At 44.4% G+C, this 17,250-nt stretch overlaps 1 protein-coding gene across 1 annotated transcript; it reads right to left on the bottom strand.

Moving 5' to 3' along the window:
• Positions 1 to 9,727: 9,727 nt before the first annotated feature.
• On the bottom strand, positions 9,728 to 17,112 carry LOC132765917 (butyrophilin subfamily 1 member A1-like). Its single transcript, XM_067464746.1, has 4 exons — positions 17,084 to 17,112; positions 16,833 to 16,951; positions 14,072 to 14,104; positions 9,728 to 10,280 (listed from the first exon to the last, which is right to left on the bottom strand). The coding sequence occupies exons 1-4, from the start codon at positions 17,110 to 17,112 to the stop codon at positions 9,760 to 9,762; spliced, it is 702 nt and encodes a 233-aa protein (XP_067320847.1). The 3' UTR covers positions 9,728 to 9,759.
• Between the last annotated feature and the right edge of the window lie 138 nt (positions 17,113 to 17,250).

The raw sequence follows: 17,250 nt of genomic DNA, 5'->3' as shown, positions 1-17,250 counted from the left end.
AGATCCAGGGAAGGTCCACAAAGGAACTCATCACACTAGAGCATGGATCCAGTTTCTGCCTCTTGCAGAATTCTGAGATTTGGAGTTTAGGGAGGTGCATTTAAGCTGCTCAGCCAGAGAGGTCCTGAGTTTCACTAAACCCTGAGCCCCAGACTTCAGCAGGAAGGAGGAGACACACAATGTCAGGTGGGATGCATTCTCTTTGCCTTAAATTTTAGTTCAAGTGGGATGGTGCCACTAGTATGATTCTGCAGTCAACTTTTGGAGGGAGGGGATTGAGAGTCACATTGGGGGCCCTAGAGATTCCTAAACTGATCCACAAATTGATTTCTCTGTTTGGCAGGGATGGGCCAATGTGGATTGTGATTCTCATCTCCCCATACCTTCATGGGCTGCAGTGCCACCATTTTGTGGAACAAAACATGATCACTTCCAGACCATTTTCAAAGGACAGTTATTGGCTGCTTTGGAGCACAGCGTTTAAGGGCAAAGCCACACTCCCTTACCATTTTTTCCAATGAACTTGGTGTATTTTTGGCAGGAATGAAGCTTTAGGGTCCAGGGGAGCCCAGGATTTGCACAGGGACCACATGCAGACACAAAAGTCTCACCTTTTTATATGGAGAGAATAACTCCATTTGTCAGTAAGTGAATTTGACTAGGAAAATATCTCATAGTAACCAGTAAAACTCCCCACCCCCTCAGCTTGTAAAAATAAATCTAAGCCCTTGATACAGTTGAGTAGCTGAGAGTGGCATCTTTGCTTTCTGAAGGCTGACTGTATGAAACTGTTTCATACGCAAACTAATTAAAATAGGGGAATGAAATTGCCTACAGGCATTCTGTATCAGGTGTGTACAAAATGTACAGTGAGGAGGGGGGAATATTTAGTCAGATATCAATTGTACAAGTACTCCCACTTAAAAAGATGAGCGAGGCCTGTCATTGACATCATAGGTAGACTATGGGAGACAACATGAGAAAACACATCCAAAAAATCACATTGTCTGATTTTTAACGAATTTATTTGCAAAATATGGCGGAAAATAAGTATTTGGTCCATAACAAAAGTTCATATCAATACTTTGTTATATAACCTTTCTTGGCAATGACAGTGGTCAAATGTTTTCCGTAAGTCGTCACAAGGTTGGCACACACTATTGCTGGTATGTTGGCCCATTCCTCCATGCAGATCTCCTGAAGAGCAGTGATGTTTTGGGGCTGTCGCTGGGCAACACAGACTTTCAACTCCCTCCAAAGGTTTTCTATAGGGTTGACCAGACAGAGTTAGTGGATTTGCTTTCATTTCTCAGACTTTCCCTTCCTGGAGACCACGTGATGATTCTGTTTGTGCTTAGGCTCTGGCATTGATCTGAGTTCTCAAATTGCCAGTGCTTTCGGAAACCTGGACATGGGAACGTTACCCTTTATTTGCCTGTGTACTGTGTGTAATTTTTTAATCTAAATTATAGGGAGCACATAGTTCCCTTGCAACAAAAAGCTTCCTTGTCTCTCAGTTTATTTTCAGTTACAATTCGATACAAGTCAGTGATCATGATCTATTAAGCTCTAAAGAATGTCCTAACTGTACTTTCCTATAGGAACTTGGCAGATCTTTCAAATTGACAGGAGGGAGGCTTTCTTTTGGCCCCACCACTAACTACACTGTAGAATAAATGCAGTTTAATGTCACTTGAGCTATCATGGCTCAATTCGATTGAATCATGGGAATTTGGCAACTAACCAGTACTCTGACAGAGAAGGCAAACAGAAGGGGAAAAGATGAAGTGGATAAGAAGGAACCATGGATAAGAGGATCTGTGCCCAGAGAGTGTATGCTAAACTGAATGGGCCAGGACAGAGAAACAACTCACCAGGTTGAAGACAAGCCACAGGGGTTTATTAAATTCAGTCAAAAGGGGTGTACGTATAAGCAGATGCTTCAAAATCTACAAGCATAAACATATAGAGAAAGCACAACATCTTATACAGTTTGACAGCTATTCGGAACTCCCACTTCTTTCCTTGATTGATCAAAAGAGGGGGCCAGTCTGAATCTGCACCCTGATTGGCTGGGAGTTTTGCTGCTGTCGCCGCCTCCAGGCATAGATTTCCTTTGGCATAAAAAGACAGCTAGGGATTGGCTGGCCAAGGAATCAATCAGTTGGAGTGACACCCCCCTGGAAAGCTAAACTGTCCAGTTCCATGTTAACAAAGTTAGGAATTTCCGAAGATAAAAGTATGAGGCTCCTGAAACAAAAGGTGATGATCTTGGGTAATCAATAAGAAGATTTGACTATTATTATTATTATTATTGACACAAAAGCACAGTATGTCACAGCAAACGAGATCTATATGCTGGATTTCATATCACAAAATCACAAGTCGAACACTTCCCGAGCGTCTAGGACTGTGTGATGTATTTTCGAATGATGTGCGCAGATTCAAATAAGGTGGCCTTTTGCAGTTGACAGATCGTGATTTTGTTGATGTTGATTGTTTCCAAATGCCAGCTGAGATCTTTTGGCACGGCACCCAGTGCGCCAGTGACCACTGGGACCACCTGTACTGGTTTATGCCAGAGCCTTTGCAGTTCAATTTTGAGGTCTTGATGGCGACTGAGTTTTTCCTGTTGTTTTTCCTCAATTCGACTGTGTGACTTTCACCTGGAATGGCGACATCAATAATCCAGACTTTTTTCTTTACCACAATTGTGATGTCTGGTGTATTGTGTTCCAAAACTTCGTCAGTCTGGATTCAAAAGTCCCACAGTATTTTTGCATGTTCATTTTCCACGACCTTTGCGGGTTTATGATCCCACCAATTCGTTACAGTTGGCAGGTGGTACTTGTGACATAAGTTCCAGTGAATCATTTGGGTCACAGAGTTGTGTCTTTGTAGTCCGTCTGTGCGATTTTCTTGCAACAGCTGAGGATATGGTTTCATCAGCTTCCTTGCACAGTCTGCATTTTGGGTCATCCACTGATTTTTCAATCCTGGCCTTACAAGAGTCAGTACAAGAAAACTGCACTCCAAACCAGAGCTGACAGCTGGCACAACAAAGCCTTATATGGGCAGTTTCTTGAGAAGATTGAAGGAAAAGTTGACAAGGAGAAGACCTGGTTATGGCTCATGAATGGAACCCTGAAGAAGAAGACAGAAAGCCTGATGGGCTCCTGGGCTGCAAGAATCAGGTCTTCTGTCTCCTTCTTCAGGGTTCCAGCATTTCCATGTTTGTTGCAGCAGAAAAAGAAGAGTCTTTGGCACTTTTTGTGCATTATATTATATTTTGTGACTATGTTGGTTGCACAGTGCAGTGCTAAACAATATCTTTCACTGGAACACACTTGACACTTTAGCTTTCTTTTGCAGTCTCTAGCCATATGATTTTTGAAAGAACAACATTTCAAGCAGAAATTTTGCTCATTTACATATGTCACGATGCCAGGGCTCTGCCTGTACCCAGGCAGAGATGAACCAAACAAACACCCAGTTTGTATCAAACAGTTTAACTAAGACAGCACTTACTTTCTGGCTGTTTTAATAGTCCAAAATATAAAAGATAAAGATAGCACTCAGCCACAGAATGTAAAACAAAAACGGATAGCAAAAGCTACACAATAGTTAAAGGGTCCACTCCAGTGGTCAAATGCCAAGAGTTCAATGAGCAAAGTCCAGGGATCAAGTGTCCAAAGCCAGTCCAGTAATTCAAGGTTCCAAGAGTTCAGGAGACAGGCCAGGATATCTAAAATCCAGAAACCTGGGGGAAAACCAGCAGCATCTACCACCAAAATAAAACTAATACTTTTCTCCCAACAATCAGCCCCAAGGTTAGTTTCTTATATCCAGTAATATCCAGCTGCAACCTATCTCTTGCATGCCTCCACCCTTAATTGCTTTCACCCATAAACTCTTACTTACAGATTACTCAACCCTTTAAAATTAAGACTTACATTAACCCTTCTATCACCAACTGCTAGGCCTGCCACCACCAACCACCACCAACTGCAAAACATGATACATGACAGCATAGGCTAAGAGTTCTTCATAGGACTTTTCCTAAATTATTTGCAGTCATTGAGATCATGTGACGTTTTGTGCACTGGACACATCACTTCTATGGGTTTCTTTGTATGATTTTCAAATACATTAGTCTCTGGCTTTCTGATCACAACTTGTGGTTTACCTTTGCGTTCTTTAAGAGGCTTCTTCCCCCTCTGTCATTTTGCTATAAGAAAGGTAATCTTGTTTGAGGATCATTTTTCTCTCTAGCCATCCTTCACTGGCTGCCAGTCTTCTATCAAGCACAATTCAAAGTTCTGGCTTCAGCCTATAAAACCCTAAATGGTTCAGGTCCAGCTTACCTATCAGAACGTATCTCCCTTTATGAACCAGTACCAGTGTTAAGATCTGCCGGGGAGATCCTGCTGCCTTTGTAAGTGCAATTGGTGGGGGTGAGAGACAGGGCCTTCTCGGTTGTGGTCCGTTGGCTATGGAACTCCCTTTCTAGTGAGGTCAGATCAGCCCCTCCTTCCTGGCATTCAGGAAACAAGTTAAAACTTGACTATTCAAACAGGCATTCAGTGAATGACAGAAATGCAATTTCACATCTTGTCATGACAGAAATGCTGCAGCTGAATTAAGATTAAGGACTTGTGCAATGTGTTATTTGTGTATTGGATTCTTCATTAATTCTTCAAAATTAATGGATATTGATTTATAGGAGTCACTTCAAACTGTAGCAGCTCCTGGTGGGACCCCAATCTCATCGTTTACAACTCCGTTTTGTATTCCACAGGGGCTCCTCCTGCTTGAGTCCCATCTAGTTGGGTAAATGAGCCTGGAACCCCAGGTTTCGGCGGTGGCCAGGGGAGCTTTTGTACAGTTAAAACTTGTGCAGCAGCTGTGCCCGTATCTTGGGAAGTCTGACTTGGCCAAAGCAGTCCATGCTCTGGTTACATCCCGAATAGACTACTGCAATGCACTCTACGTGGGGTTACCTCTGAAGACTGCCTGGAAGCTGCAATTAGTCCAACGTTCGGCAGCCAGATAAGACACTTTGTACATCCACAGTCCAGCAATGCCAGTAAATTTATTGTCTGTCCCTCTCTTCCACTCCTCAGCTAAACATGTAACAACTTCATTTCACAATCAGCACTCCCTAAGGTTTCAGTGCTCAGCTGGTTTCTGATTTCCCTCCAAGCATGGTGAGCAGAAAATTGTGGCACTTTTCTGGCACCTCCTCTCTGTTGTCTCCCTCCATCTCCTGGATGAGATCTCCCCCCCCCCCCCCCCATGCCTTTTTGGCCACATTGGTTTTGCTATGCTTTAGGTGTACTGGCTTCTTACCTTTTTCCTTCTCCTTCTCTGGCTATTGGGCAGTTGACTCGCTGGAATACCCCAGCAAGTGAGAGTCCAAAAGTGGCAGGCTCAAACCCAGAACCTCAATGAATGGCTGATACCAAATGAGAGACCCCCCTAGGCACACAGAAAACTGGGCGACTTGGAAGGTGCTGAACAGACTGCACTCTGGCACCACGAGATGCAGAGCCAATCTTAAGAAATGGGGCTACAAAGTGGAATTCACAACATGCGAGTGTGGAGAAGAGCAAACCACTGACCACCTGCTGCAATGCATCCTGAGCCCTGCTACATGCACAATGGAGGACCTTCTTGCGGCAACACCAGAGGCACTCCAAGTGGCCAGATACTGGTCAAAGGACAATTCACCAACTGCCAAACTTGCAAACTTTGTGTTTTGTTTGTTTGTTTGTTTTGTTTAAAATGTAATACAACTGTCTGGTTGCTCCTGACACGATAAATAATAAGTTGACTTGCTCCAGCAGTTAGCCACCAATGTCCTGGCTTGCCATGGTTGAAGCAGTTGAAGGATTTCCCTGGCCTCTTCCTGCTGCTGGCCCTTGGTCTGGCCGCTGTGCTCCCTGTCGCCAGACTTCTCACTCTTCTTAGCTGCTCCTTGGCACACTCAACCTTTTGTGCTAACATGATCTATGCTGCAAAATAATCTGGATCATCTCTATGCAAGTACCAATCCAGCAGTTCAGGCCGCAAGCAATCTTTAAAATACTCCAACTTTGTGATTTCTGACCACTCTGGCACTTATTATTATTATTATTATTATTATTAACTTTATTTGGACTCGATGCGGCTTACAAAGGCCAAGGCCTCAAAACACAACATAACAATACAACACCTAAGCAAATTAAAAACAGTTAAAGCAATATTACACAACAAGCAATAAACAATACATCAAGACACTATAAAACTGGGCCGGGCCAGAGTAATGGGTACAGGGTTAAAAGTGCTGATGTGACAGGTGATATGTAAGGATTATAGGGTAAGTGCAGTGTGCAGTGTGCGGCAATCTCAATTCTAGTAAAGTGCTTCTGGGACTTGTTGGAGATTCCTATTCTGGAAAGGCACATCGGAACGGCCAGGTCTTCAAGTTCTTTCTAAAGACTGCCAATGTAGGGGCCTGTCAGCAACGTAAAATCCAGAGCACACTCCAACACTGACTGGGCTCCTTGGCTTAGTTGCTTAAGATGGAACTTAGCTTTCATTATTTCCATGGGATCCTGGAAACGGGCTCTAAAGGCCTTTAAAAACATTTCCTGCTGGTTCAACTTAGGGGCTCTCGTGGCATGCAGTTGCACCAGCCAATCTGATGTCCTGCACCTGAGATTGGCCCATATTGTTATTACTTTGGCCGCTTCAGAGGCGAACAAAAGCCCATAATCTTGCATATAGTTCTCCACATTGGTGGTAAAGTAGGAGACTTCCTGTGGATCCCTGTGAATTTTGCCCACAGTTCTCCTTTCCATGGGCCCTGGAGGACTGCTCCTGATTGGTCACCAGAGCTCCCAGCTGGTGCTCTCCAGGATAACCGTTGCATGTGTCTCTGATCCCAAAGTATTCCTCCTCTGACACTGCCGATTGGGTTGCCTCCCTCAAAAAGGGACGTGTTGTGCCCTGGAGGGACACTGGCTTGGAAGAATAGATGCTGAAGCATAGTCTCCATTGCCAAGACTTTAGCCTCCATCAGCTGCCACTTTTGAGGGATTTCCTCCCCTTCTTTTGGGGGCCCCTGGGGTTTTTTCTTCCTTAACGCTACTTCCGGCATCTATTAGATTTTGCTGGACTCCCAGGATAAATCCGTGGCCACGAATGTCTCTAGGCCCCCAAATGGGTAGATCAGCTTCTCCTCTAACTCTTTCAAGGCAGCCACACTGGGGGGAGGGGAGGAAAATTGCCCAAGTCCTCCCTGTCCGGGAATTCCTTCATCTCTGACATCCTGCTCTCACTACAGTGGTTCAGGATGAGAGCAATGATTAGCAAGGGATTGGCGTTTTTATGTAATTGCATGCAGGATCTAACTAGGAATATAGACCATTTCCGCTACCTTGGCAGCCACCTCTCCACCGAAGTCAACATTAACGCCAAAATACAACACCGCCTGAGCTCTGCAAGTGCAGCATTTTCCAGAATGAAGCAGAGAGTGTTTGAGGACCGGGACATCCTTAGGGAGACCAAGGTGCTCGTCTATAAAGCTATTGTCCTCCTAACCCTGCTATATGCCTGTGAGACGTGGACTGTCTACAGACGTCACATGCAGCTCCTGGAACGTTTCCATCAGCGCTGCCTCCGGAAAATCCTGCAAATCTCCTGGGAAGACAAGCGGACAAACGTCAGCGTGCTGGAAGAAGCAAAGACCACCAGCATTGAAGCGATGGTCCTCCAACATCAACTCCGCTGGGCCGGCCACGTTGTCTGGATGCCTGACCACCGTCTCCCAAAGCAGTTGCTCTACTCCGAACTTAAGAACGGAAAACGGAACGTTGGTGGACAGGAAAAGAGATTTAAAGATGGGCTCAAAGCCAACCTTAAAAACTCTGGCATAGACACTGAGAACTGGGAAGCCCTGGCCCTTGAGCGCTCCAGCTGGAAGACAGCTGTGACCAGCAGTGCTGTAGAATTTGAGGAGGCACAAGTGGAGGGTGAAAGAGAGAAACGTGCCAGGAGGAAGGCGCGTCAAGCCAACCCCGACCGGGACCGCCTTCCACCTGGATACCAATGCCCTCACTGCGGAAGAAGATGCAGAGCAAGAATAGGGCTCCACAGCCACATACGGACCCACAAGGAAATCCATAATGGAAGACCATCTTACTCGTCCAACGAGGGATCGCCTAAGTAAGTAAGTAATAGACCATTCACAAAGTCCTTTGGAATTGACTTTATTACTCAGATCTCTACAGCTTAAGAAAAAAGATGCTAATTGTGGTTTCGGCCAACCCGTTTCCCTTCCAATCTCACTCCACCCACTGCCCTTATCAGTCTTTTCCCATGAGAAAGGTTCGTTCATCCTGTCACAAAAAATTAATGTGCAGATTTTATAAATATGGATTTAATATGATGTATGGGAATGAATGGAAGAATGGAAGGAAGTATGGAGCTAATAATTTTGGAAACACCAGTAAAAATCCCAGGCCTGCAATGACTACCTACCTGTTTTCTGGACTGTGATTATAACCTGCTAATAAGAATGTAAAAGTAAACTCTGATAAGAATTGGGATAGTGATAACAGAAATATTTACAATATTAAGAAGGAAATCAACATAAGATCAATACCAATCAAAAAGATGAACATCTGGCCAGGAAACTGAGATGGCTCCAGGATGGAAGACGAGTATCATTCATTTACAACTTTGGGATGACATCAACAGAATATTCCTATAAAAGACTCAATCGATTAATGGTCAAAGTGTGGAAGACTTGAGGAGTCTGTTCCACCTGCTATGCTCTGCTCCAGGCCTTATAAATAACTTGAGAAGTGTTCTGCCTAGGAATCTCTATAGCTAACTCCCACAGGAATCTGGCCATAGAGCCATGCTGAAAGACCTTAAGATTCACAGAGAGACTATATGAACCGAATATGTGAACACTCAACCTGCAAAAATGAAACCATCAAATATGGAGGGCTGACTAAACCTCAGTTTTCATTTGTTCTAGGTCCAACACGGTTTGGGTGTGAAACAAAAGTCTCATCGGCATATCCAGCCTACATCCCTCAGAAAGGTAAAGAAATGATGAAAGGGAAGAAGAAAGGCTGCCCACTTTGTCCTGATTAAAGAATTATTGCCTAAAAATCATTTAAGTCTTTCTTAAGCCTCTTTGCTGTTGCTCTTATTGTTGCCATCTTTCCAAATGAGAGAGGAAGTCCTTGGCCAATCCATGAGCTGAGCATTGTACTGGGAAATGGCTTCATTATTCACATTCCAGCCTCTCAATCAGTTTTTAGCTAAATATATACAAAAGCCCCCGGAGCCCCTGGTGGTGCAGTGGGTTAAACCGCTGAGCTGCTGAACTTGTGACCAAAAGGTCAGCAAGTCCAGTTGTTAGCCCCAGCTCCTGCCAACCTAGCAGTTTGAAAAAATGCAAATGTGAGTAGATCAATAAGTACTGCTCCGGTGGGAAGGTAACGGTGCTCCATGCAGTCATACTGGCCACATGAGCTAGGAGACGTCTACAGACAATGCCGGCTATTCAGCTTAGAAATTGAGATGAGCACCACCTCCCAGAGTCGGACACAACTAGACTTAATGTCAAGGGGAACCTTTACTTTTACTTATATAAAGAAAGTGTAAAGAGATACTACAAAAAGAATCAACAGACAGAGATCTCTGGAGATAAAGCTCTTCTTGTCAGATGGTGTATGTGTCTTTGGGCTTTGCCCTCCATTCTTAGAGAGAGAGAGCCAGTTGGGCTGTGTCATGCACATGAAAGAGGGGGAGGAGGGTCTCTCCTGAGAAAGAGGCTGGAGGGTATTCAAAAATCAGGGCTGCTGAATCTGCATCATAAAAGGCCACCCGACCCCCTTCGCAGTTCAGTGTCACTCGAACCCTCCTGGGCTCCTCACTCATAATCAGACATGGGGTTTCATAGTTGTCTGAGGAGAACCAGTATTCACTCCCCCACTTTCCCATTTCCCAGATCCCAGCATCAGGACCAGAGTGATCAAAGTCCTTTCTCTCAACAGATTTTCTGGCAACTCCCACAGACCAGTCTTCCTCACTACTCACAAGGACTTCCCAAAAATGCCTGCCTCCTGTGAATCCCTCCTGGCCCAGCACATAAGGACAATGATTGAATCTCTCAGGATTGTCAGGAAGATCTTGCTCTTCCTTTCCCCATGTCACACGCCTGCAATCTTCAGAGAGGATGAGCTGAGGATGGGCTGTGTCTGGATCGAGAGTCACATGTGCTGTTGGTGGCACAAGCAGATCGGCATGGAGAAAGAAAGAAAAAAAGACAGACAGATGTGAATTGCTGGAGGGTTCAGCCGCCACCTTTCATTCTTATAAAATGAAGGGGAAATCCTCCCTCGTCCTCTTAAATCTAACCATGTCCCTCTTCTTCTTAAGGGATAAAACTTGAGCGCCTGGTAGTTGGACTATGAATCTGGAGACCAGAGTTCGATTCCCTTGGGCAAATCACACTCTCTCGGCCCCAGATAAAGCTCATGATAGGATTTCTTTAAGGTCAGAAACAATTTGAAGCCACACAAATAATCTATTTCCATGACAATATTATTATCCCTCATATTCCATACTGGAGTAAGGAACCAATTCTTTGCCTAGTGATGCATAGGATGCTAACTGGGGCCCCTTACAGAGAGAGGTCAACCCTCCTGTTTAAGGAGCTCCACTGGCTGCCATTTATTTTCCGAGCCCAATTCAAGGTGCAGGTGCTTACCTACAAAGCCCTGAATGGTTTGGGACCAGCCTATCTGCATGACTGCATCTCCATCTACAAACCCACACGTTCTCTTCGGTCATCTGGAGAGGCCCTGCTCATGATCCCACCGGCGTCGCAAGCGCGCTTGGTGGGGACGCGGGACAGGGCCTTTTCCGTGGTGGCCCCCCGACTCTGGAACACCCTCCCCAAAGACCTTAGACAGGCCCCTACATTGGCTGCCTTCAGAAAGAACTTGAAGACCTGGCTTTTCCGATGCACCTTCCCAGATTAGGAAATCTCCACCACCAAGTCCCATAAGCACTTTATCAGAACCAATGATTGCTGCACATCACACATCGCACTTGCCCTGGAAGCCCTATATACACCTCCTGTCACATCAGCACTTTTAATCTTGTACCCATTGCTCTGGCCCGGCCCAGTTTTATTGTGTTTACTATATTGTGCCTGTTGTTTATTTTGCTTTATTCTGTTTTTAATTGTTTGATTTGCTTAGATTGTATTGTTGTGTTGTGTGTTGAGGCCTCGGCCTGTGTAAGCCGCATCGAATCCTTCAGGAGATGCTAGCGGGGTACAAATAAAGTTTAATAATAATAATAATAATAATAATAATAATAATAATAGTGCGTGCTTGACAAAAAAAATGCCTATCCTGTACTAAAGTCTACTTGAAGCAAAATTTCATTTTTCTGCAGATGAATTGGGACAGGACATCAGGATTTAGGCTATTTTGATATTCCTGTGAGAATTCCAGAGAGAATTGAAGACTGTCCATTTTGTTTAGAACTTGAAAAAATTACTTTTGGATTGGTTACAGCTCTCAGAATCCTCATACAAAGAGATTTAATCTCAAACAAATGTTCCTGTCTAAGGCTATTTCTCTTTAATTTGTGCTGCATAATGAGACTTTAGATTTAGACAGGTCCTACACTGCTCTATATCCCAGAATCGGGTCTCAGATTATCTGCTTTGATCTACAATGCCAGATAATTTGGGATCCAATCCTGGGATATAGGGCAGTGTGGAAGGGTCCATGGACTTCATGTTTGTTGCGGCAATATTCTGAATTCTACTTAATAACAATTTCCAGTCATTAGATATTAGTGTTATTTATTATTGTCGCTGAAATGCACTCTCCTGGGAGGGTTATAGTTTAAACCACTGGCATATAAAATGGTATTTTTGTCATTGCCGTATATACTCGAGTATAAGCCAACCCAAATATAAGCCGAGGCACCTAACTTTCCCACCAAAAACTGGACAAACGTATTGACTCAAATATAAGCTGAGGGTGGGAAATGCTGCAGCTACTGATAAATTTCCAAATAAAAATAGATACCAATAAAATTACATTAATTGAGGCATACAGCTTCTGCTCTCCATTCGGCACAGCAAGCCAGCTGAGTTGCTATGCCGGGAGGAGAGGCTGCGTGCCTTCCTCTCCTTCTTTCTCAGCACAGAGATCCAGTTGGGTTGCTGTGCCCAAAAGGGCATGAGGAGGCATGCAGCTGGTAAAAACCCTGCAAAGGACTTCTTTCAGCTCCACGCCTTCCTGCAAGGACCCTCACTCGAGTATAAGGTGAGGGGGCCTTCTTCAGCATTAAAATGAGCTTAAAAATTAGGCTTATATATGAGTATTTAAAGTACCCTGATTGCTAATGAGTATTGATATGAGCAGAGTGTGAGAAAATTCCCTGTGTTTAAGATTCCTGAGGGGTTTTTGGAACTTAAAAAGGTAAAGGTAGTCCCCTGACATTAAGTCCAGTCATGTCTGACTCTGGGGTGTGGTGCTCATCTCCATTTCTAAGCCGAAGAGCCAGCGTTGTCCGTAGACACCTCCAAGGTCATGTGGTTGGCATGACTGCATGGAGCGCCGTTACCTTCCCGCCGGAGCGGTACCTATTGATCTACTCACATTTGCATGTTTTCGAACTGCTAGGTTGGCAGAAGCTAGAGTCCTCAAAAATGGTCCTTCCTAAACTCTCATCAGGTCCCAATGGACTCCTTACTCCCACTGGGCCTTTTATAATGATATCACACCATTATTTGGGCCACTAAGTCCAACACCACTGCACGAAGGCATGTAAATGCCCACAAATTAAAAGGACACCCAAGAAGGTGTAAGATATTAATTATATGCATGATTTAACCTCATTCTTTTGCATTTTCCACCAATTATGCTAGAAATTAACCCAGAAAAAAGTCAAATTTAACTGCCATGGCTTCATGCTATGTAATCATAGTAATTGTAGTTTCAGAGGGTCTTTACCCATCTCTGACAATGAGTACTGTTGCCTCTCCAAATCAAAACTCCCAAGATTCCATAGCCTTGAGCAATGGCAGTGAAAGTGGACTCAAACTGCATTAATTTTGCAGTGTAGATGTGTTTCAGTGGTGGGCAACTGTAGCAGCTCAAGGGACCACGTTTAAGCCACATAGTCCTCCAGGTGGTACATGGGCTACTGAAGAATAAATACTAAACACAACCCCAAAGTGGCCAGGAAACCATGATTGCTTTTTCACATTAAACAGTGCAAAGGGATTCCTGCAACTTATCGAAAATGTGTTGCTTCTGGATTAGCCATTCAAGGTCTTTTTGGAGATCAGTCTGTTGACTCCAGAGGGATCGAGGGCCACAAAAACATCCAAGAAGGTGTACTTCATATACCTTTACCTTAGGATGCATCTACACTTTAGCATGAATGCAGTTTGACACCCTTTAACTGTCATAGTTGAATGCTATTGAGTAATGCGAGATGTAGTTTTATAAGGTCCCATGATTCCATAGCTTTGACACATGACAGCTGAAGTGATGTCAAACTGCATTGATTCTGAATGTAGACTCACCCTGAGAGAAAGGGAGAGGTTAGTTTTGCATGGCCCTGCTGTATTTTGTGGAAGTGTGAGGCTGGGTAAAAAGATTCAGGAGCGTTCTTCTAAAAAGCTGAATAAATGGAGCTAAATCAAGCCCAAATGCTGCCTAGGAGTCAAGAGGACTGCACTGAGACTATTGTACTTTGAAGGTGGATCGACACTGTCATATAACCCAGTATCTCATCCCAGATTATCTGCTTTGAACTGGATTATATGTGTCTACACTACCATATAATCCATTGCAAGCAGAAAATCTGGGATGAAAAACTGGATTATATGGCAGTGTAGATAGATCCTAAGAAACCAAGGTCCGAATCCTGTCTCTGTACTGAAAGGCCCCTGGATGGCCTTGGGCAAGTCCTGCTCTCTAAGCCTCAGAGGGAAAGCCATGGCAAACCTTGTTGGAACAAAATCTTTTTGGTTTACCTTTTTTCTGCTGAAGTCCAGATTCCAGAGAGTCTAAAGAGAGAAAGGAAAAGAGAGAGACTGAGCAGGATTTGGTGACTCTCAGAAATCAAGAGCAAACAACTCAAGATGGCTGAGATCCTTCACCCAAGAATGGGGAACACCAGGCTCAAGAGCAGTATGTGTGAAAAAGATCTTGGAGTCCTCGTGGACAACAAGTCAAACATGAGCCAACAATGTGATGTGATGGCAAAAAAGCCAATGGGATTTTGGCCTGCATCAATAGGAGCATAGTGTCTAGATCTAGGGAAGTAATGCTACCCCTCTATTCCGCTTTGGTTAGACCACACCTGGAATATTGTGTCCAATTCTGGGCACCACAATTGAAGAGAGATGTTGACAAGCTGGAGGGCAACTAAAATGATCAAGGGTCTGGAGAACAAGCCCTATGAGGAGCAGCTTGAGGAGCTGGGCATGTTTAGCCTGAAGAAGAGAAGGCTGAGAGGAGACATGATAGCCATGTATAAATATGTGAGAGGAAGTCACAGGGAGAAGGGAGCCTCCTAGCCCTGGAGACTAGGACGCAGAACAATGGCTTCAAGCTACAAGAAAGGAGATTCCATCTGAACATGAGGAAGAACTTCCTGACTGTGAGAGCTGTTCAGCAGTGGAACTCTCTGCCCCAGAGTGCGATGGAGGCTCCTTCTTTGGAGGCTTTTAAACAGAGGCTGGATGGCCACCTGTCAGGGGTGATTTGAATATGTATGTGGCAGGAATGTCTGCTTACACAGACAGCTTCCAGCCTTCACAAACAGGCTATAGTATACAATGCTGAGGAACCACCAAAAGCACTCCCTCCAAGGTCATTGCAGGTTACAACGGGCCACATCCTAGGATTCCTTTCTTTCTCCATTGCTGTGGAATTTGCATAACCCCACATTTGCATGACCCCACCCACTGCCTCTCCCTTAACCCTTTCCAACCCTTTCGTAAAGCACACAGCAAACAGAGGAATTGATCAGAAACTGAACAAGAGGTTTGGGGAGAATTCACTTTGTTTTATAGGAGTTGTAGTTCACCTACATCCAGAGAGCACTGTAAACCCAACCAATGGTCGATCTGGACCAAACTTGCCACAGATTATGAGACTTGTAGTACCTTCACTCACTTCCAGAGACCACTGCGACCCCCACGAATGACGGGCCTGGACCAAACTTGGGACACAAAACCCCCATGACCAACAGAACATACTGGAGATATTTGTGGGAAAGTTGCATGGGACTTGCAGTTCACCCTGCAACCAGAGCACTCTGAATCCCATCAATGATGGATCTAGGCCAAACATGGCACACAGAACCCTGGTGTCCAACACAACATACTGGAGGCGTTTGTGGGGGGACCAAACCAGCCACATGGGAGTTGTAGTTCACCATACACCCAGAGCACTTTGCACCTCACCAATGATGGATCTGGACCAAACATGGCATACAGAACCCTGGTGACCAACTGAGCATACTGGAAGAGTTTGGGGGAGGACCTACTCACCCATGTGGAAGTTGTAGTTCACCCTGCTCCCAGAGAGCATTCTGAAACCCCCAATGGCAGATTTAGAACACACGTGGCACACAGAATCCTGATGGCCAACAGAACATACTGGAGGGGTTGAGGAGGGAATGACCCATGCATGTGGGAGTTGTAATTCACCCTGCATTCTGAACACTCTGGATCCTATCAAGAATAGATCTGGACCAAAATTGTCACACAGACCCAACATGCCCAACTGTGAATACAGTTGGAGTTTGGAGGTGACTGCCCTCTGAATGTGGGAGTTGTAGTTTACTCTAATCCAGAGAACACTGAACCCACCCGACAATGGATTGGGACCACACTTGGCACACAGATTCAACATGGCCAGCTGTGCATACAGGCATGGTTTGAGATGGATTGACCCATGGTTCTGGGAACTGTAGTTCACCCACATTATTATGTATTTTATAATGGGAGCATTCATAAACAACAAAATCAAAGACTGTTTTTTTCCCCTAAGAAATAGTGTTATTAATTAATTAAATGACTGTGAGAGCTGTTCAGCAGTGGAACTCTCTGCCCCGGAGTGTGGTGGAGGCTCCTTCTTTGGAAGCTTTTAAGCAGAGGCTGGATGGCCATTTGTCAGGGGTGATTTGAATGCAATATTCCTGCTTCTTGGCAGGGGGTTGGACTGGATGGCCCATGAGGTCTCTTCCAACTCTTTGATTCTATGATTCTATGATTCTATGAAATGATATTAACTAACACACCAAAACAAACAATGCCTTCTTCAAATAACCCGGGCACCGTCAGGTACTCAAGCTAGTAAATAAATAAATTGATTAATATATTATCTCTAGGGATCTCTAGATCTTGCAGCACAACTCCATGGTCACCTTTCAGCAGAAGATAACTATTGCATTGTACTGGAGGACCTTCAATGATTCCATAGCATTGAGCCATGGCAGTCAAAATGGAGACAACTCCAGTGTAGATGAGTTATATTGGCAGGAGAAAGGCTGACCCAGGAATTCTGCATATTTATTTCATTTTGCTTCATGGCTGGAGTTTTATTTCACACTTTAAAGCAAATAGTTGTCACAGAATTTTGTTTCACATTTTTTAAAAAATTGTTTCTATTGGCATTCCCATCTGCAGTTTTCTGGCCCCAAGTTTCCAAATGGTTGACACTTTTCATTTACCCTTTTGGTCCAATGTCACAACTCATTGAAAATCCTTTCTGACATTCGGTTACCTCTGCATTGCTTCATGACACCCTCCAGGAAGGGAGTTATATCACGGAAGTCCCAGATCTTCCATTTCAGGGCAGAAGGAAAAATCACAGGAGTCTCACTTTTCTCTCTCTTTTGATACCTGGAAGAAAAAGAACAATATCAGAGGGTCAGACACACCACTTCCATGGCCTTAGCTAAATGCTATGCCATTAGGAGAGTTGTAGTCTTAAAGGGATTTCTCCTTCCCTGCCAAAGTTTGCTGATCCCTCACCCAATCACATTCCCATGATTCATCAACATTGAGCCATGACAGTTAAAGTCTACAGTGCAGATGCCCCCACAGTCTCAGAGAGGTGGAAGGGGCCTCATAGGCATCAAGTCCAACTCCACACTGAACCCCAGCCAAAACCAAATCCTGCAATGCACTACTGCTTTGAA

The sequence above is a fragment of the Anolis sagrei genome, chromosome 2 (assembly GCF_037176765.1).
Source record: "Anolis sagrei isolate rAnoSag1 chromosome 2, rAnoSag1.mat, whole genome shotgun sequence".
Taxonomy (NCBI): domain Eukaryota; kingdom Metazoa; phylum Chordata; class Lepidosauria; order Squamata; family Dactyloidae; genus Anolis; species Anolis sagrei.
The sequence above is the reverse complement of the archived record's forward strand: the minus strand, read 5'-3'. Positions and strand labels throughout refer to the sequence as shown.